The sequence below is a fragment of the Sus scrofa genome, chromosome 3 (genome assembly GCF_000003025.6).
Source record: "Sus scrofa isolate TJ Tabasco breed Duroc chromosome 3, Sscrofa11.1, whole genome shotgun sequence".
Lineage (NCBI taxonomy): Eukaryota > Metazoa > Chordata > Mammalia > Artiodactyla > Suidae > Sus > Sus scrofa.
The window spans coordinates 103,249,491-103,271,654 of record NC_010445.4 but is presented as its reverse complement, the minus strand read 5'-3'; the positions used below and the strand labels follow the sequence as shown (position 1 = coordinate 103,271,654).

The 22,164-nt window shown below is 39.3% G+C and overlaps 1 protein-coding gene across 2 annotated transcripts in view; it reads right to left on the bottom strand.

Moving 5' to 3' along the window:
• The window catches only part of STRN (striatin), a 114,925-nt gene extending 93,096 nt beyond the window's left edge, over positions 1–21,829 (bottom strand). For both annotated transcript variants that reach the window (XM_013996218.2, XM_003125240.6), the window contains exon 1: positions 21,452–21,829. In XM_013996218.2, coding sequence (XP_013851672.1) covers positions 21,452–21,685 — 234 coding nt within the window. In that variant the 5' untranslated portion in view covers positions 21,686–21,829. The remainder of the gene's footprint in view (positions 1–21,451) is intronic.

Here is a 22,164-nt window from a genome sequence, read left to right as displayed (position 1 = left end):
AACTAGGATCCATAAGGATATAGGTTCAATCCCTGGCCTCAGTGAATTAAGGACCTGGTGTTGCCGTGAGCTGATATAGGTCACAGTCACGGCTTGAATCCTGTGTTGCTGTGGCTGTGGCTATGGCATGGGCCAGCAGCTACAGCTCTGACTCGACCCCTAGCCTGGGAACTTTCATATGCCATAGGTGTGGCCCTAAAAAGCAAAAAAAAAAAATAATTTAAAAAAAGAAAGAAATACAAACCAATAGACGCCAGCCCTTTCCTCCACACTATCCTAAAAAATAAGCAAAGCTATTCAGATACACTGTATTTTTGCTTTTATTTTTATCATTTGAGTTATTTCCTTCTAATTTCCCTTTCAATTTATTTCTCTACATAGAATCGCGGTGCAAAATTTTGCAGCTTACATTTTGCCACGAAAACATTTTCTACCTACCGTTTAACTTCCCACTGTACAACCTGGGAAGCCAAATGCTTGCTTTCTTAGAATCTGTTATAGTCACATACAGCCAAGTAACCAATGAGATATCTGCTGGGGATGGAAAGAAGATACTTCTGAGGAAAGTTTATCATTCACTGATAAAGGAGACTTCCTCCAAAAAAAAAAAATTAAAACAAAACCTCAAACAAATCTTTCTGTTGCTTTCACTGTGGTCTCTAACTAGAGCAATCTTGTCATCATAATATAACAAGAAGAAAGACAGTAAGCCAGCCCACTGGAGGTGAAAGATGGCAGAGGAGACTAGAAAAAGTTCCTTTATGTCATCACTGAGCAACTATACCAGCTTATATCAGAGAAAAAGACTACCCACCACCTGACTTGCAAGAAATTTGATCTTTGTTTTATTTATTTATTTATTTATTTATTTATTTTTTAAAGTTTATTTATTTATTTTATTTTACTTTTTTTGGTCTTTTTTTGCTATTTCTTGGGTCGCTCCCGCAGCATATGGAGGTTCCCAGGCTAGGGGTCTAAACGGAGTTGTAGCCACCGGCCTACGCCAGAGCCACAGCAACTCGGGATCCGAGCCGCGTCTGCAACCTACACCACAGCTCACGGCAACGCCGGATCGTTAACCCACGAGCAAGGCAGGGACCGAACCTGCAACCTCATGGTTCCTAGTCAGATTCGTTAACCACTGCGCCACGACAGGAACTCCCTGTTTTATTTATTTATTTTTATTTTTTGTCTTTTTGCCTTTTCTAGGGCTACTCCTGCGACATATGGAGGTTCCTGGGCTATGGGTCGAATCGGAGCTGTAGCTGCCAGCCTACGCCAGAGCCACAGCAATGCGGGATCCGAGCCGTGTCTGCAACCTACACCACAGCTCACAGCAACGCCGGATCCTTAACCACTGAGCAAGTCCAGGGATCAAACCCACAACCTCATGGTTCCTAGTCGGATTCGTTAACCACTGAGCCACGACGGGAACTCCATGATCTTTATTTGTTACATCACTGTCAACAGGGTTTACTTGCAGCCAAGTGGATTCCTAAATAAGAGTTTCACTATGGTTTGACATTTAAAATTTTTCACTATTATAAAATAAACTGTCAATAACAATCTTCAATGATACACACTTTTAAGGCAATTTTTTGTTTATTTCTCTGGGATAGACTGACAAGCAGGGTTACTAGGTCAAAGTATATTTCCTTTTAGATAATGAACAACTGACAATACAAACAACAATGTGTGAGAGCAAACTTTAATACATCTTCCCTAGCACTGAGTGTTAATCACTGATTTTAAAAATTCATAAACGGGAGTTCCCATTGTGGCTCAGTGGAAATGACCCCGACTAGTATCATTGAGGATGTAGGTTCAATCCCTGGCCTCAAGCAGTGGGTTGAGGATCCAGGGTTGCTGCAAGCTATGGTTTAGGTCAAAGACATGGCTTGGATCCTGTGCTGCTGTGGCTGACGTGTAGGCTGGCAGCTGTAGCTCCAATTTGACCACTAGCTTGGGAATTTCCATATGCCACAGGCGCAGCTCTTAAAAAAAAAAGAAAAAATTCATAGACAAAAAAGAGTACCTCAATGCTTTAATGTACATTTCTTTGATGATAATTATTAACATTGAGTATTTTGCCATACGTTGACTTTTGTCCATTAACAAAACCATCCAAATGCTCATAAAGAGAACAGTTCAATAAGCTATATTTTGGTTGCTTTTTAAAAAAAGTTCTTCTTCCTCTTTAAAAATACTGTAAAATAGGAGAAAAAAAAACTTTACATGAAAATTTAAAGAAATAACCAACAGATCCACTCCTTTACCCCCATCCAATTACCCAGATATAACCAATGAGAAGAGTTTGTCAAATTCCCTCCTGAACTTTCCTTTATGCAGCAAAAGACAGAGAGAAATCAAAAATTACACCTGCTCTGGCGACATAACTATTAAAAATAATGTAAGGACTATAACTATACGCATATGAAAATATTTATGAGCTCTTCCTATGTTATATTGTTCTCAGTATTTTATTATCTAATTTTACTGACACACATACAAAAAGAAAAATCAAAACAGTTAAAATTATTATGTACAAAGCCATCATATTTAAAACATAAACTTGTACACTAAGAGAGATGTGAAGAAAACAGATGTTAGAGTTAAGTTTTTATTGAGATATTCTGCCATATATGTAAACACATAAAGCCAATAAGGATATAATGAAAAAACCTTGTAAGGAAGGAGGGTAAGACTGAAGTATAGGTTTATATGTTACTGATTTTACTATTAAGATGGGTATTCCATGTAGGCAGTAGTTAATACAAGGCTAGAGTTTCCAGACTAGAAATATATTTGGTAATCTTGGTTTTCATAGACACACAAAACTTTAACATTTCCCAAAATAATAAAAGTAGCTACAAGGGAGAGCTTGTGTACATATATATTCTTTTATTAATTTTTAAAAATAAGATTCAGAAAATATGCCATTTAAAAAATTAAATCCATTACATAAAACAATGCGTTATTTTAAGTGATGTTCCTAACATAAATACCAATCCAATGACTTCATCTTAACCTACTTTCCAAGTATTAGATTTATTTACATTAATAAATAAAACGATCACTCTGTTTCCTATTAAAACTGTAACGCTAACATGAAAAATTATGAAAAATATATATTACAGGAAAAAAGAAAACTAATCCAACTGGTGAATACAGACAGAAGATAAGCTAGATAAATGAAGAGACATATATTCAGTGCTTTTACAAAGAATTTAAACAAGGAATTTGGAGAAGAAACCCAAAGGCTAACATATTTAGGAAAAGATACTCAGTCTCAGTGATAACCAGAAAAATACAAATTAATATAAGTAGGAGATATAACTTCACACTTATAAGCCTAGCAGGAATTAGAACTCTAGATAATGCCAAGTGTTAACAGCAATGTGGAGACATGCACTTCTAGTAGGAATGCCTACAAGGGCAATCACTCTGGAAACCAATCAACAAATTACTTAAGTTTACACCTACCCAACAAACCAGCAATTCGACAACCCATTAATGTGTCAAAGAAATTCTCAGTTAAAAGTAAGCAGCTTTAATGTCCACAAAATATCAGAGATTAATCTTATTAGGAAGTAAGAGAAAGTCATACAATTTGATTTTTATAAATAAAAAAATATGTGCACAAGGAAAACAATATTTTACAAATACATATAAAGGAAAATAGAAGGAGAATATGAGAGGAATACAGATAAAAATGGATAATTGAAGAGAGGGGAGTTCCTATGGTGGCTCGGAAGAAATGAATCTGACTAGTATTCATGAGGACGCCAGTTTGATCCCTGGCTCTGCTTGTGGATTAAGGATCCGGCGTTGCCGTGAGCCTGTGGCGTAGGTCGCAGACATGTCTCAGATCCTGAGTTGCTATGGCATAGGCCAGTGCTTACAGCTCTGATTCGACCCCTAGCCTGGGAAACTCCATATGCCACGGGTGTGGCCCTAAAAGGACAAAAAAAAACCTGAAATGTAATGGGAAAAAAGTCCACTCACAAAAGTAATAAAACCTACTCAAGTTTATTTCTAGGTATTTTAAGTGCAGAATGTCTCTACTTAAAAAACAAAAGAAATCTTAGTTGGAAAAATTTGAACTGTAAAGATGTAATTATTGCCAAGGCAAATGTAAGTTCAATAAAGAACCCTAGTGTGTTGTGTGTGTTTATATGTGTATATACATAAAATTCTGGAGGAATACACACTAAATTGTTAGTAGGATTTATGTCTAAACAGATTTATGACAAGGACTGGAGAAGGGAAGGGGTACTTTCTACTTTTTATCTTTCTGTACATCTTGTGTTTTGTATAAACAGCTGTTCTTATTTTAAATAAATCACTTCTGACAAAGATTCTTTGACAAAACTTTAGTCAGGCTCCTCTGAGTTCTCTATTAGACCCAGTCTTTAGATTTCCATGTCCAACTTTACATCACCAATTTTAGCAAGAATCTTACTTAGGTCAGTTTTGCAAGAATCCCCCACCTTCAATATCTAATCACCCTCAACATCAGTCAAATTCCTCATCAGCACCATACTGCAAGTGATATCTGACCACCCTGACCTGCCTTCAGCAAAAATCCTGTCACGTCAATATCTTGCTTATCCCTGATGTTTCTTCTTAGTAATTTCAATCCACCAATACTATCCCCCCAACCCTCCCTAAATACTCTCCTCATTGGCTATATCTTCCCACCTTTCCTTGTTGAATTTGGAATTGAGTCCAATCCCATATTAAGGTCTCTTTCTCTCTAGTGCAATGGTTCCTGGTTAAAATCTGTTTTTACCATTTTAACCCTGTCCAGCTCTGGTTTTCTTTAAAAACTTCTAAATGTAAAATTTAGACAATTTCTAAAAATAAAATCTGAATTTAACTCCAAATTCTAAATAAGGATTAAAACTATTTCCTTTTTGCAGAAAAACTGGTGGTTTCTAGCCAGTGATTCATGCTCTAAATCTCTTTTCTAATTCACAAATTAGAGCAAATTTACAAAAACATCATTAAAGAATCAATATAAATAGATTCCTTAACTAGAGAAGCTGTTTTATTAAAACGAGCTTTTATATGGAGTTCCTTTGTGGTGCACTGGGTTAAGGATCCAGTGTTATCACTGTAGCAGCTCAGGCTGCTGTTACAGCATGTGTTCAGTCCCTGATCAAAGAACTTTCACATGCCATGGGTGTGGCCATAAGTTAGGTAAGTAAATAAATAATAAAATAAGCTTTTTATTAATAACTACCTGACTTTCAATTATCATTAACACTCACTCATTGATTTGAGAAAACTAATATAAAAATTAGGTCAAAATGTAGAAAGTAATAATTCTTACTCAAATTGTGTGAAAACAAAAGAGAACACAAAGTAGAGAAAACAGTTAAGACTCGTAAGACATATAGAAATATTGGATATGTTAAATCATTTAAGCTTTGAAGTATTTGGAATTAAAAGATTAATAAATTCCCACTTTTATATATCAAAAAAGCCAGTGAACACAACTTAATTTTTCTTAATAACTCAGGACCACAACTATATATAGCAATTATTGAACTGTAATTATACAAAAATTTAATGATCTTGTGATTTGAGAAATTCCAATTACTGGTTCTCTCACTAATCTGTGTGACCTTATTACTTAATTTCTCTGAGCCTCAGTTCTGTCAACTATGAAAGAGTTTAACATTCTATGATTCTATGGAACCAAAGATGATGTGTTTGAAAAACGGAAATGAACAGGTACTGATCCCAAGACAATGAATATCTTTTTTAAAAAGATTTCTATTTGCCTGCATTCTTCTTATTTGCATCCTTTTCATGAGAGAGTAATAGTATACTGTTCAGTTAATATCTTTCAAGGCAATATTACTTTGGCTAATTTTTTTAAAATTTCATTATTGAATCCAAGACAACAGTCATCTTCCAAAATTTATCCTCATCCTACAGACTCATCATCCTTGAAGTTCCCATTATTGTGCAGCAGAAACGAATCCAACTAGGAACCATGAGATTATGAGTTGGATCCCTGGCCTCACTCAGGGGGTTAAGGATCCAGCGTTGCCATGAGCTGTGATGTAGGTCGTAGATGTGGCTCAGAGCTGGCACTGCTGTGGCTGTGGTACAGGCCAGCAGCTGTAGTTCCGATTTGATCCCTAGCCTGGGAACCTCCATATGCTGTGGGTGCAGCCCTGAAAAGACAAAAAAAAAAAAAAAAAAAGAAAGTTCTTTAACAAATAGGAAATATAAACAGCCTATGGAGAGATTTGAAATATACTACAGATTTTTACTTCAAAAATAAAAAATAAAAAAGAACGTCTGGGACAAGTCAATATTTTTAGAGCTTGAGAGTCAATACTATGTAGAATACCTTGGCCAAAAGAGAGACCAGAGGTAAAAAATTGGGAAGGCCCCTACTGCAGTCACCCAGATATGAGGTGATGAGGGTTTGAACCAGGATAACAATAGTATTAGGAATTTAATGATTAAAAATGGGTTTAAAACATTATGCAGTTTATAAAATCAGATGCATGGCTGGGAAAGTGAGGATAAGAGAGTGAAAATGTTCAGTGAAAGCTGAATCCAGGTTTTGAGACAAGATAAATGAGAGGCTAGGTAGGGAGAGGAAGGTCAGCTTGACATGGGAGAATTTTGGAAAGGATTATTGAGTTTCAAGTGCTAGGTCATCCAGGTGAAGATATTAGCAAGAAATTAGATATGTAGAATTGTAAACTATGGAAAAGTATCAGGACTAACTAAAGATATCATTTTATAAGGCATCTAAACAAAAGAAATCAACCGAAGTGGGAGGACGTAAATCAAAGAGTAGTGCTGAAAAAAAAAAAAGGTAAAATCTGGTGAGCAATTATCTGAATGAAGAACTGGAAGATCACAAGGGGCTGAGAAATGAATAACCCAAAAAAAGAGAAAGAAAACAAAGAAGTGGAGAGAAAGCGAAAGATGAGATTAGTAAAGAAGTGAAGGGAGTAAATGTGGTCTATACAGAGAAATGAAAGACAATAAGGGATAGGATACAGCACTAATGGATAAGAGCTGAGAAAGGGGTCTCTTTTGTTGTGACTACTGGTTGGTTGGTTTCTAAATGGGAAAAACTAAAATGACATTGACAAAATGGATATTACCAAAGCACAACGAACTGAGGTCTACCTGAGGTTAAGAACTGTTCTGGATTATAAGCTCCATGCGAGCTAGAACCGTATCTGCTTGTTCTCCACTGTATCTCCAGTGCCTAGGAGGAAAGCCAGGTATTCAATAAGTGCCTAGGGTTCCAACCAAAAGCTCTGCAAGCAAAGCATAATTTTCTTTTAATCCACAACAAATTTTCTGCAGTTTTGGCAACTTTGGAACTTTCTTATTTTAGTCTTTTTGCGCTCATTCTCACTTAATTGGCTAGCTATAAAAATCCAAAAAGCTAAACTTTAATCTTTGATGTAAAGAGGTAGGCTTCATGGTAAGAAAATCAGAACTTTTCATTCTAAATTCTGGACAACTGAAGCATTTCTGTTTTATTATCTAAAAAGCAGAGTTCAAAAACATTTGAAATCATAACCTACTGGTAATGCCACTATAAACAAAATCAGATAAGCAGAATGCAAAGTAATAATAAATATTTTATTTAAAATAAGATTTATCTTCACAGAAAATCATTAAATTTGTTATCTATTTAGAAGGAATAAACGTGTATAAAATTTTAAGGTATAGGCTTTAGAAAAGAAAAAAAAACATTATCACATGACTTTGCTGATTGTAACATCTTAGGACCTGATGCCAAAGACGCTTCCTGGCAGTAAGTGTTTAGTACATCAGGCTGCTATCATGAAGCCAATGGCATTCCTGAAACGAGCTCTGTCAAAACCATGTGGCAGGGCTCAGGCAATGCTCTACACAAGAATACAGACACTACTTGCTCTAAAAAGCTCCTTCCAGTGAAGTCATAGATAGCAGCAAAAGATCGACAGATACACTGTTCCTCTCTACATACCAACATAAAGATGTGGAATCAGTGGATACAAAGGGCTGACTGTACTATGCCATTTTATATGATGGACCTGAGCATCTATGGATGCTGGTATCTATGGGGGTGGAGGTGTCCTGGAACCAATACTCTGTGGACAACAAGGGACAACTGTATTGTACATTACAATGACAAACACTATAAATATCAAAGAAGTGTAGGACACAAGACTTGCCCTTACAAACACGATTTAGGTGGGAGATAAAATATACATATACAGAGTTCCCATCATGGCTCAGCAGAAACAAATCTGACTAGTATCTACAAGGATGCAGGTTCAATCCCTAGCCTCACTCAGTGGGTTAAGGATATGGCGTTGCCATGAGCTGTGGTATAGGTCACAGATGCGGCTCTGATCCTGTGTTGCTGTGGCTTTGGTGTAGGCTGTCAGCAGTAGCTTCTATTTGACCCCTAGCCTGGGAACCTCCATATGCCAAGGGTGCAGCCCTAAAAAAGACCAAAAAATATATATTTACATATAAAGACACAGATATTTAATACTTACTCAATAACAATGTAACCTGATACATGATTCATTCACTCAAGAACCATTTAGTAAGCAGTTGCTATGTGCCAGTCATTCTTCCGGACATTAAGAAAATAAGAACACCCTTAAGTGACTCACAATCTAATGAGGAAATAAATATGCAAAGTATGAGATAGGTGGTATAATCAAGATACAGTAGAAGTTCTCATCACTAATCCTCTCTTAACCAACCCTGCAGATTAACCAATATTTTCTAGCCCCTTTGTAAAACACTGCCCAAAGCTCAAGGTACATTAAACTTTCAAAGCTAGAGTATGGTATTCTTTATATTTTACTCATACATGTCAGTTCACTAGGTGTGAACTGGATTTCCTCCCAAATCTGTTTATGTCAGCTGCACTTGTTATTTTGATTAAATAAATTAAATATTACATAAACCAACAAACTATAGATATAAAGAGAAAGATGAAGTTTTATGCTTTCGGAAAACAACAAAGTAAAGGAGACCTATTAAAAATTACTATCAAATTAGACGTGGGTGCAACAACTGTAAAAGACTGGGGAGAAGCTATTATATATCTATGATTTTGTATTCAATGTGCTTTACTCAAGGAAAACCAAAACCAGAAATCATAAACAATGCACTATAATTACAGCTTATTTAAGAATGACAGAAGTACCCATCGTGGCGCAGTCGTCGTTAACGAATCTGACTAGGAACCATGAGGTTTCGGGTTCGATCCCTGCCCTTGCTCAGTGGGTTAACTATCCGGCGTTGCCATGAGCTGTGGTGTAGGTCGCAGACGCGGCTCGGATCCCATGTTGCTGTGGCTCTGGCGTAGGCTGGCAGCTACAGCTCCAATTAGACCCCTAGCCTGGGAACCTCCATATGCCGTGGGAGCGGCCCAAGAAATGGCAAAAAACAGACCAAAAAAAAAAAAAAAAAAGAATGACAATACAGAACTCCAGTCAACATTCTACAAAACAGTGAAGAGTCAGAGGCTTGGAGTTCCCATCGTGGCTCAGCAGTTAAGGAACCGAACTAGCACCCATGAGGACGCACATTCGACCCCTGGCCTCGCTCGGTGGGTTAAGGATCTGGCATTGCCGTGAGCTGTGGTGTAGGTCACAGATGCGGCTATGATCCCAAATTGCTGTGGCTGTGGCACAGGCCAGCAGCTACAGCTCTGATTCGACCCCTAGCCTGGGAACCTCCATATGGAGCGGGTGTGGCCCTAAAAAAGAGACCAAAAAAAAAAAAAAAAGTCAGTAGAATTGGTCTTACACTGGCAAATGAGTATGTGCTTATACACTTTTAACTTAAATTTCACTTCAAGTACCATTTTAATCATTTTTTCTAATTTACTGCCCAACCACCAGACTGGATGGTACTGGATAACAAAGCTTCTGTCTTATGCACACAAGTTATTAGCAGAGCATTAAGCTTCTCTGTGTCCAGGGTCATAGAGGTTTCCCAAAGAAAGTCAACTTAATGTTGGAAGATGATTAGAAATCCACCAGACAGACAAGGAAGAGGAAAACACCCCAGACCTGTATGTTGACTCAGAAGCAAGAGAGAACAAGAAAAATGTCAAAATATTTCCTTCTACTTGCTATGCCCAGGTCTGTCACTCAAACTTTTCTCATGGCAAATTATTTAACCTCTCTTCTCATCTATGACTTAGGGAATGATTATTAATCCTACCACATATAGTTTTGCAAAGATTAAAGTACTTAGCCCTGTATCTGGCACATGGCAAGTGCTCCATAAATGAAACCATTCTTATTTTTGGAGGATAAAGAGAGGAAGTAACAAAGTACTGGAATCTGTTCCTGGGACCACAGCACCATCTTCCCTGACTGACTACTTTTTCAAGTTCATTAAGTGTGCTGACCCAGATCCTTAGGCCCCTCCTTGTTTCCTCCTTTTAGCTAGATTCGAATCCACATTCCGCAGGAGCAGGTTTTAGTTGTGCCTATAATTTAGGCTCCTTTGCTCACGGCTTAACCTTCTCATTTAAGAAGTATAAACAAAAAGGTTAAGAACAAGTCCCAGACTGAGCTGTAATTTTCCATCAGGTGAAAATGGTATCACCCCCGTGGAATCTGACATTGTGTTTATTTCTCCTAACTAGACATGCTGGTATTGGATCCAACTTCTGTCACATGTAAACGAATGCTAATAAAACCTGTGTGTACGGTAATGAAACCCTCCCCCTGGCCCTTTCCTTGGCGCTCTAATAGTGCAGTTATGCCAAGAACCTATTCACCACACCCAAAACACCTATTCCACCCCACCTTATTCAATATTTCCCAACGCTCATCTGGATTCCAGGGCTTCTAATCCCTTATTTTTCTCGGTATCTTATCTCTAAAGCAAAATACCTACCCATTTTTCTTTGTGCCATGCTGCATCTAGCCAACTCTATGATAAATTTTTCCTCCTACATATCAGTATTTTCTAATATTCCATCATCTTGTTCAGATAGGGTATTTTTATAATAAAGGTTAAATGACATTAAAGTCTGCCAAAGAAAGTGATTTTTTTATTTCCTCAAATACCTTACTGGATAAGAGCAAATACATGATTGGCATATTATTCTGTTCAGATATAGCATATGTAAAACAGGTGAGCCAAGAATAACCTAATAACTAAAGTACTAAACAAAATTTCATACATGATCAATAAACACAAACTATATTAATAAATATACACAGAACTTAATTTGGCTATTCTCAGAACAAGTTGAAAAAGACACAAATGTAGAGACATTTTTTTCAAAAAAGAATAAACATTTTATTTGAGTATTTACTACACAAAAATAAATAAAAGTATTAAAAGAAACTAGAGTGATATTGTTAACACATTTTAAGAACACAAACTGTTAAACTTTACTGAGCCCCTTACAATGTAATTGTTTCACTAAACTATTCCACCTGAAGAAAAACCTTAAATAAGTGATAAGAATTTTCTTTAAATTGTGACAGCTATTCAAAACAAACTTAATAGTGTGAATTTAGTTTTGTTTTGTCTTTTTTAGGGCCGAGGCATGTGGAAGTTCCCAGGCTAGGGGTCCAACAGGAGCCATAGCTGCTGGCCTACACCACTGCCACAACTACGCAGGATCCTTAATCCACTGAGCGAGGCCAGGGATGGAAACTGCAACCTCATGGTTTAGTCAGATTTGTTTCCGCTGCACCATGAGGGAACTCTAATTGTGTAAATATTTTAATTTACTTGCCTACTTCAGATAAGAAGCAGTTACTAAGGGCAAGGGGTCAATAAAAGGAGACAATGTGGTGTGGAGAACAATGGCCTGGCCACAGGACTCGATCTTCTGAGTTCTAAACTAAATCTACACCAAATGACAGAGTGATCTAAGACAATTCACTTCCTCTCACTAGTTCTAAAGATAAAACAAAGAATGAGACTACTTAGGTTCTAAGGTCCCTCAGGAGGTAAAATATTCTTAGTGTCTACCCCAGTCAGCCTTAAAACTACAATAGTAAGTGCTAAAATGAAGACTAAAGATAATACATCCATTAGGAATTAAGAACAGGTTAACGAGCACAGTGCAGTTTCTGCCTCCTGTCTGCCTCTGCTCCCTGAAACCCTCTGCTCCTTTCTCTAGCCTTTTCTTCTACCCCTTTCTCCAACTTCTCTTTCTCGTTTCAAGTTTCTCTCTCTAGCTACAATTTTCCTCTATTATTCTCCAGTCCGCAATGCCAACAAGCTATTACCACCTACTACTACCATCTCCGGCCTGCTCCCTACTTCCATTACTGTTAGTTTATTGTCCTTAAATCACTACTAACAGGGTAAAGAGAATGTAATAGCTACTATGCCAAATGGATCACTTAAACTAGTTCTTAGCTTCTAAAACATGATCTAAATAAATAATACAATCAAATGCATTCTGTCTAGAGGAATTTCAACCAAGAAGGGCAAACCACTTACTGGATGCCTATTATGGGTCATATACTTTACATATCTTATATTTTTAAAACCTTAGAACTACTCTGTTTGATGGGTGTATTATCAATTTACAAATAAAAATAAGGTCCAGAAAAATTACAAATCAGAAGTTATGGAACTATCTGACTTGAAGGTCCAAACAGTCAACAGACTTGTTTTGTCAAAATAGTGACCAAAGCAAGAAACTCCCAAAATCCCAAGGGCAATTATATTTCTAATGGCCCAGAATTAACACCTAGATATCACTAATAATTTTCGTAAGTCAAAAAGTACAGGTGCTATCAAAAATACACAGTAGGCTGACAAAGGGAAACCAGTCCCAATTATTTGGACTTTCAGACACCTTTCAAAGACTGATTAAAGGGTTTGTTTTAAATTCTGCTTAAATTGCCAAGATTTTGGAGAAAAATTGTAGGTATCCTTCCACTAATACAAAGAAAAGTAGATGTAGATAGTAAATAACATTTAGGGCTAAATACACACATCTTTTGATAAATAAGTGCTATTGGTGATATTTATCCACAGATAATTATAAGGGCCATTCTTTTTTTTTGGGGGGGGGAGCATTCTTATTCATCAGTTTTTGTAAGTAATATAAGAGAATTTAGTTTCCTGTAAGGGTGCTGTGAAATAATTTCCCTAGTGAAAAGAGCTAAAAATTCTGGATAAAATACTCCTACAATCATCTTTTAAAAAGCAAAGCTAATAACAGAATAAGGAATTATTTAACCAGAACTGAAGGGAAAACAGAGATCCAATGAAGTACAAGAACAAAAGCCACTTTTGCCCTTTGGGTGCTGACCAATCAGAACAAACTTAAGCTTTACCTTGGACAGCTTTGCAGGACCCAAAAGGCAAAATACAAAATACAACCAGAACCATTGAGATTACAGAGTCCAACAGGAGATACACCTCACATTTAGCTGTGATCCTAAAGGGCTTATACACTCAAGGCAAAGGTGAAGTAGAAGTACAAATACAGGCCCTCAAAAGTATTCACAAACAAAATCAGCATCAACTATTTAGGTGGTCCAAAACTTCAAGCAATAGATTTGCTTTAAAGTGGTCCAGTCCAGGTAATGCCTCCAGAAACCCACCAGAAGAAAAGGCAAAAACTTTCTGAAGAAGCTACCTTTATTTGGTTAGTCATACTTTTTCAAGGACAGTGAGCAGAACATAAAACAAAAAAAATAAATAAATAAAAGACAGCTACGCATACAAAAAAACAAGTCATCATGAGCAGGATCCAGCAAAAACAACAGACTACAGAAGGGACATCCAACACCTCCTATTTGGAAGAAGAGAGATACTAACTTTGAAATAACAATACTTACTAGTTTTAAAGAATAAAAGACAACCCTGAAAATATATGCAGTGAACAGGAAACTATTAAGAAAAGACTCAGTAGATTTTAATGGAACCAAAACTGATCTTCAACAATAACCAAAATTACAAAGTAATTGAATGACTTCAAAAGACTAAACTTGGAGTTCCCATCGTGGCTCAGAGGTTAACGAATATGACTAGGAACCATGAGGTTGCGGGTTCGATCCCTGGCCTCACTCAGTGGGTTAAGGATCCGGCGTTGCCATGAGCTGTGGTGTAGGTCACGGATGGGGCTAGGATCCCGGGATGCCTTCCTGTGGCGCAGGCCAGCAGCTATAGCTCCAATTAGACCCCTAGCTGGGAACTTCCATATACCGTGGGTGTGGCCCTAGAAAAGATTAAAAAAAAAAAGACTAAACTCAGCGAACGAGAAAATTAATGGACTGGATGAGAGATCAGATTATCCATAATAAAGTATGCAGTGATAAAAAGATGGGAAATACAGAACAGATAAAAGAAGGCCTAAGATACATGTAATCCAAAAGGAAAAGAGAATAATACTTAGATATAATGATTGAGAAGTTTCCAAAACATCTCAAAGATGTTAATCTACAAATTCAAGCCTAACAAAGTTCTAAATAAAATAATCTGTACCCTGATATGTCATTTAAAAAACTACAGAACACCAAAGTCAAGACGAAATTTTAAATACAGCCAGTAAGTTAGAAAACAGTAGAACACAGTAAAATCTTCTTGTCTGTTGTTTTAAAATAAAAACGTTGTCAAAAAACAAAGAAACAAAAAAACAAACGCTGTCCTATTAGTGAGATTATCAATCTCAGAAGGGTGTAATGATCAAGCAAGGTAATGTATTTGAAAAGATTTTTAAAATCATAAAGGTTGGCATTCTCATCATGGCTCAGCGGCAACAAATCTGACTAGCATCCATGAGGATGCAGATTCAATCCCTGGCCTTGATCATGGGTTAAGGATCTGGTGTTGCCATGAGCCGTGGTGTAGGTTGCAGACGCGGCTCGGATCCTGTGTTGCTGTGGCTCTGGTGTAGGCCGGTGGCTACAGCTCCGATTCAACCCCTAGCCTGGGAACCTCCATATGCTGTGGGAGCGGCCCAAGAAATAGCAACAACAACAACAACAAAAGACAAAAAGACAAAAGACAAAAAAATAAAAAAATTAAAAAAAAAAAAAGTTGGAGCACACGCTGTCATGCAGAGTGTTAAGGATCCTGCAATATTTTTGTGGAGGTGTGGGTTCCTTATCCCGGCACAGTTAAGGGTTAAGGATCAATCATTGCCATAGCTGTAGTGGAGGTCACAGCTGTGGCTCATATTCAATCCATATGCCACAGGTGTGGCCCAAAACAAACAAACAAACGAAACTATAAAGGTATCTGAAGACTCAAATGATAGAGCTTCTACAAAATCTATTTCCTTTTTCGTCATTTAACCTCTCTCTGGACCTAATTTTACCTGTAAAGGAAGGTTATAGCTGATTACTTTCAAAGTTCATTCCAGCTCCAAGATTACTTTATCATTGTACCTGTCAGAGAAAAGCCATTCAAATTTTGATATTCTACTGCCTAAAAATAAGATGCTAGCTATCATCAGAAAGAATAATAGGGGAGTTCCCGTCATGGCGCAGTGGTTAACGATCCGACTAGGAACCATGAGGTTGCGGGTTCAGTCCCTGCCCTTGCTCAGTGGGTTAACAATCCGGCGTTGCCGTGAGCCGTGGCGTAAATTGCAGACGTGGGTCGGATCCCGCGTTGCTGTGGCTCTGGCGTGGGCCGGTGGCTACAGCTCCGATTCAACCCTAGCCTGGGAACCTCCATATGCCGCGGGAGCGGCCCAAAGAAATAGCAAAAAGACAAAAAAAAAAAAAAAAAAAAAAAAAAGAAAGAAAGAATAATAGGAACATAACCGAAATTATATCCCAAATTCTATAAAAAGCCATTCATATCTGGAACACCAACACAAGTGTTGAAATCACCAAACTATGCGCGTAAAAACAGAAAAAGACAACTAATGCAGTGGTTCTCAATCCTTGCTGTGTATTAGGACTACTGAGAAACGCAAAAGAATACTAATACCAGGGACCCTAACTCTTAAGATTCTGATTTAAATGGTCTGGGGTACAGATCAAGAAATTTTTTAAAGTTTCCCAGATTATTCTAAGATTACAGCTAAAGCTGAAAAACACTGAACTAAAGTGACAAATAGGGTATGTTTTAAAAGTGTAAAACCTCTATAATTTTTCCAAAATACAGTTAATGGTTATAAAATTATCATGTATATGAAAGAATGAAAAACAAACTTGTTTACAAAATTATACCATACCACAATGGGGTTCACCTGTTCCAAATTTAAAGGACATGGTTTAAAGGGCCAAATAAACATAAAAATTAGTTTTTACAAAGTGGTTGGTAAATGTATACAATCTGTTATCCAATAAGTTATGCAACATTAAGAGAAACATATTCAAAAATTTATATAAATTTCTAAACAACTGACACATGGTGAATTATTAAGAAAAGCAAGTACATTTGAAATATACAGTCAATATTTTGAGGCTGACACGGAAGACAGTAATTCACTCCTCCATAAACGTCGCTAAGCACCACCATCGGACCCAGAGTATAAGACTGCATCGTCCCAGGATGGCACTTTAAATGCTCAAGCCTTAGAAGAGTTACAACTGAAGATCTGCTTTTCTCTGGGAACAAGGAGATAAATAAAAGCACGAATTTTTATTTATTTATTTTGCTTTTTAGGGCCGCACCCCGTGGCAACATGGAAGTTCCCAGGCTAGGGGTCTAATCAGACATACAGCTGCTGGCCTATGCCACAGCCACAGCGACTTGGGATCTGAGCCGTGTCTGCAACCTACACCACAGCTCACGCTAACACTGGACTCTTAACCCACTGAGCAAGGCTAGGGACTGAACCCACAACCTCACGGATCCTAGTCAGGTTGTTAACTGCTGAGCCACAAAGGGAGCTCCCGAGAGTAGAAATTTAACATCACGCACTTGCTACCATTTATTTATTGATTATGTTATGTACCCGACCTCTGCTAGATATTTTTAAATATCTCATTTAATTCTTACAAGGTAGTTTATCAACCTCACCTTACACATGAAGATATTTAAGTTCTAAAAGGTCAGAATTATGGCAAATGTATTTTTCACATGATATAAAATAGTAAGTTTTAAAGCAAAGATTTAAATCCAGATCTCTGCCATGTTGCCTTTCTCTATAATTGTAAATGATGGTTATAATAATAACAAAAAATAAACTGTCATTTTAAGTGCTTACTTTGTCCATTTAAATGCTCAGTAAATCTTCTCAATAGTCCTATGAAGTGGCTCAGTCAAAAAAATTGAGTCATACCTGACTCTCCCCCACTTTTTAAAATTTTTTAAATTGTTTTGTCTTCTAAGGGCTGCAGGGTGGCACATGGAAGTTCCAAGCTAGGGGTCAAATCGTAGCTGTAGCTGCCAGCTTATGCCACAGCCATAGCAACACCAGATCTGAGCCACATCTGCAATCCACACCGCAGCTCATAGCAACTCCAGATCCTTAACCCACTGAGCAGGGCCAGGGACTGAACCCACAACCTCATGGATACTAATCAGGTTCGTTACCGCTGAGCCACAATGGAACTCTGATTCCCCTTTTTCTCACGTCCTACCATTCAGCACATCTCACTAGTTCTACCTTCAAAAATGTATTTAGAATCCATTATATTTTGAATATATATGACATGTGAACATATATTCACATATATTCTTGTCACTACCCTCTGGCTTGGATTATTAAAACATCTTCCTACCCAGACTCTCTGATTTATCTTCCTTTGTCTCCCCTCCAAGTGTATTCTAGATCCTTACAAAGAGTTCCATTTAAAGATGATGTCACTCTTATGCTCTAAACAGTTCAACAGTTGCCCATCTTGCTGAGGTAAAAATTAAGTCCTAAGGATCAATGAACAAGACCCAGGATCTCTGATATCATTTTCTCCATTTTCCTCCTCTATTCCAGCCACACTTGCCCAATTACTCCTCAAACATTCTGAACATATTTCCCCTTCCCCCTCCTCTGTTCTCTCTGCCCAGAACACTCTTTCCTCAGATTTTACCTTTCCAGGTCTTTGCTCAAATGGCACCTTATCGGTAAAGCCTGCCTTCTCCACTCCACTTTCTCAAGCACTCCATTAACTCCTTCCCCTACTTTATCATGGCACTTAGTACCACCAAACATTTTATGAATGTATTCATTTATTACTGCCTGTCTTCCCCAGTGATTTAAGCATCATGCAGGTAGAATCTGTTTTAATCGTTATTGCTTCTCCACTGCCTTAGAACAGAACTTGGCATGAAGTAGGTACTTGAAAACTTTGTTGAAGGAAAATATGAATCAATAATGCCAAAACCCAGATTTGTAAACATTCCAGTACACAGCCACCATACCACAGGCCCTCATAATTATATCACCTTTTTCATGCAACTAAGCATTTCCAAGTAGACAAAAGAGCCCCCCTTACCACAAACAAACATCAAAAGCTAGGAACAATAATTTCTTTTTTTTTTTTTTTTTTTCCTTACAGGCTTCTTTCCCATTAGCCAGTAATTTTCAAATACTGAGCCTCAGGTTCTCATTACCTCATAAGGTCTTTTTTTTTTTTTTTTGTCTTTTCTAGGGCCGCACCCAAGACATATGGCTGTTCCCAGACTAGGGGTCTAATCGGAGCTGTAGTCACCGGCCTACACCAGAGCCACAACAATACCAGATCTGACAATACCAGATCGGAGCCGTGTCTGCAACCTACACAACTCACGGCAACGCCGGATCTTAACCCACTGAGCAAGGCCAGGATCAAACCCGCAATCTCATGGTTCCTAGTCGGATTCGATAACCACTGCGCCACGACGGGAACTGCAGCTTCATAAGGTCTTTTTCCCTTCTACCCTCCCAATTCACCACTAGCTCTCCTTTCTTACACTCTTTACAGAAAATTTAAGCCCCCAAAATGATAAAAATTGATTCCTATGCAATTTGTTTGTTCTATTACTCCAACTAGACAGCATGTTTGAGAGCATTTAGCACAATGTCTCCTACACTAAAAAATCTTTAAAATATTATGATTTATATTCTATCTTCAATTTCTTTCACAAATATAAAGCTCAGGAATAATCTTGACCATTTTTTTCCCATAAATTACCTACTCTCATTTGAATGGTGCTGGGAAGGTGGGAGAGAGATTGCCAAAAATAAAAAGAGAGTTTTATGTTAACAAAGATGGACAAGGGGGCAAGAAATGACGAATAAGTTTTTGGCATAATGTGGCCAGTTCCTTACTCCCAAGATCTGAAGGACGGAGGATATGGTGTAAGCAAGCCAGGGAGATGAGAGCTTGGGTTGCCTTTCACAACTCTGCCCAGGCAACTTGAAAGAGCAGGACTGACAGGTTCCTGAAGAGAAAAATCAGACCTAATCTTAAAAGTATTTTTGTTGACTCTGGTATTGACTTAAGAAGAGATTTAAAAATTAAAAAGATGATACCAACTGTTCCAAATTTCATTACCATTCATTCAATTCTTATTTCCTACTAGAAAGATTCTGATGGAAAAAAGAAGGGATATGGTCGAATTTAATGATGTTGATATAAAGAAATTATTTTTAAAATATATATTCAATTATACTAATAAGGAGGTCAAAAACCACAGATTCCTGGAAACTCCCTCCTCCCAAAATGCCTATTTGCTCTGTTTAAAAACTATGCAGGAATTCCTGTCATGGCGCATCGGAACGAATCCGACTAGGAACCACGAGGTTGTGAGTTCGATCCCTGGCCTCGCTCAGTGGGTTAAGGATCCGGTGTTGCCATGACCTGTGGTATAGGTCATAGACATGGCTTGGATCTGGTGTGGCTGTGGCTCTGGCATGGGCCAAAAGTTACGGCTCTAATTAGACCCCTAGCCTGGGAACCTCCATATGCCGCAGGTGTGGCCCTCAAAAGACAAAAGACCAAAAAAAAAAAACCAAAAAACAAAAAACTATGGCACATTTTCTAAGTTTCTCCATGGATGCTTAATTGAACTGGAGCACAAACCAAGATACTGTAAAAATGTAGTGCCCTTAGTATAAGCACCAATGGGAAACCTACTTGAAGTTTAACATTTGCCATAAATAACCCAGTAAGTAGTGTGTGTGTATATATTGGGGCAGGGAGGGGGTAAGGTAGAGAGGGCAAAACTGAGGAGTAACTACAGTTACTCAATAAATACGCATTCAATAAATACGCTGAATAAATAAATGATGAAACTGAAGTTCAGAAAAGTTAAAGGATTTCCTCAAGGTCAAAGAGCAGGCAGCAAGCACAGCTTATACTGTAACCCCTTCTGCTTGCTCTTTCCACAACCACTTGCACTACACCAAAGCAGCCTGTTACAGCACATGATTCTATTTAACATGATTGTTTCTTCTTTCCTCTTAAGTGCCAAAGAAAATACATGGTACCAAAAAAAGTGACACAGTGGGTAGCACTTTAACTTCAAGTGTTTCACCAACCAAAACTATACTCAGATTTCACAAGCATACAGGATTAGCCAGAAAGACAGAAAGGCAGAGCCACTCGTAGTTCTTTAAATTCCTTGTGAAATTAGTGTATGCCTTGGAAGTTTTAAAAACAGCCACTGAAACCTACTTACCAGTTCAGAATGGCCTGCAAAGTATCAGCCTCACTTTCATTCTTCCAAGATCCCACAATAGCTCCTCCCTGGATATACTTTATCTTGTAGATTATGCAAGGAAATGTAACCAACTTTGAAGCTCCTTTTAGTTCCTTTTAAAGTACAAGTCAGTCTCACAAAACCCTGAACATAAAATTAACCCTTGGGAAGTTTTAGATTCTGAGAACAAGAAACCATCTCTGAACCATTATCTGACTGTGATTATCTATCTAGATTCTTCATTCAAAATCCACGAGTCTGAAATATCTAAAAGAAACGCGGGATGGGATGAGGAAGAAGTAAAAGAAGAAACATTTACATATATAAAAAGGGAGCAGATATTCCTAGTAACACTTTGACCCAACGGCAGCTTCTTGCCTTAAAGTCAAGGCCTCACGGATACAACTTCTGTTGTCTTCTCTGATCGCCTTCCTCACAGAGAGGCGCCAACTGTCAATACCTTTTCCAGGCATCTTCTCTAGACCTAGGAGGGCCACTCACTAGGATAGGGGATGATTTGCTCATCTCTCAAAACTACTGTCAGCCCAATTAGTAAACTGAAAGGGAAGACCTAAAATGTGGAATGGCGAGAGAGTTCAAACAAGCCTGAGAGTTAAGAGTGGGAAGGAGCAGACGAAAAGGTGCGGGGAGGGTAAACAACGCATGGGGGGGGGAGCTGGGAGTGGGAACCCGGGTCGAGGAAGTGGGGTCACCTAAAGGCAAAGGTGAAGGGAGGAAGGGGATGAGGTTCTGGGTGGGATGGGCTGGAGCAAAGGGGGAGGGGACGAGCGAGCGGAGCGGGGGAGGGGGAAGGGTCCGGGGCGGGGCGGAAGAGAGCGGAGAGGCGGGATGAAGACGGCCAGGCCGGGAGGGTCTTTACCTGCAGCTCCGCCCGCTCTACTTCCCACTGGGCTCTCTCCACTTCGAAGCGGGCCCACTCGTGCTGAAGGAAGTGCAGGATTCCCGGGAGGCTGTACTGGGCTCGCGCCGCCCCCGCCGCAGCCGCCCCGTCGCCGGCCGCGGCAGCCTCCGCCAGAGGCCCGAGACCCTTGGCACCGCTGGCGCCCGGGTGGTTGTTGCTGAAGAAGACGCCGGGACCCGCCTGCTCGTCCATGGCGGCCGCAGGAACCCGGGGAGCTGCCCAGGCGCCCAGCAGCTGAGGCAACGGCGGCGGCCAGCAGCGTCTCCTCCTCCCTCCGCCGCTCCCCGCCCACACCCCAGTCAGCAGGGAGCAGCCGCCTGGGCGCGGGGGCCGGCCGAGCTCGGGACGGGCCGGGAAATGGGTCAACTGCGGTGCGCGGGCGGCGCGGGGCTTGCTGGGAAATGTAGTCGCGGGGCGTGGTGCCGGCGAGCACCGCCCGGGCTGCCTGAGGGGTTGCGACCGGCTGCGGCTCCACCGCGGCCCCGCCCCCGGGCCCGCCCCAGCCCATGGCGGAGAAGGGGCGGCCCCCGGCGGGGAGCGCGGGTTTCCTCTTGGTTAAGCAGGGGCTGGCTGGCGGTCCTCCAGCCTCCCTAGCACGCGGAAGTTCTTGGGCGGCGCTCACTGTGGCGCGCATACACACACACACACAAGGCGCTCACTGTTGCAGACAC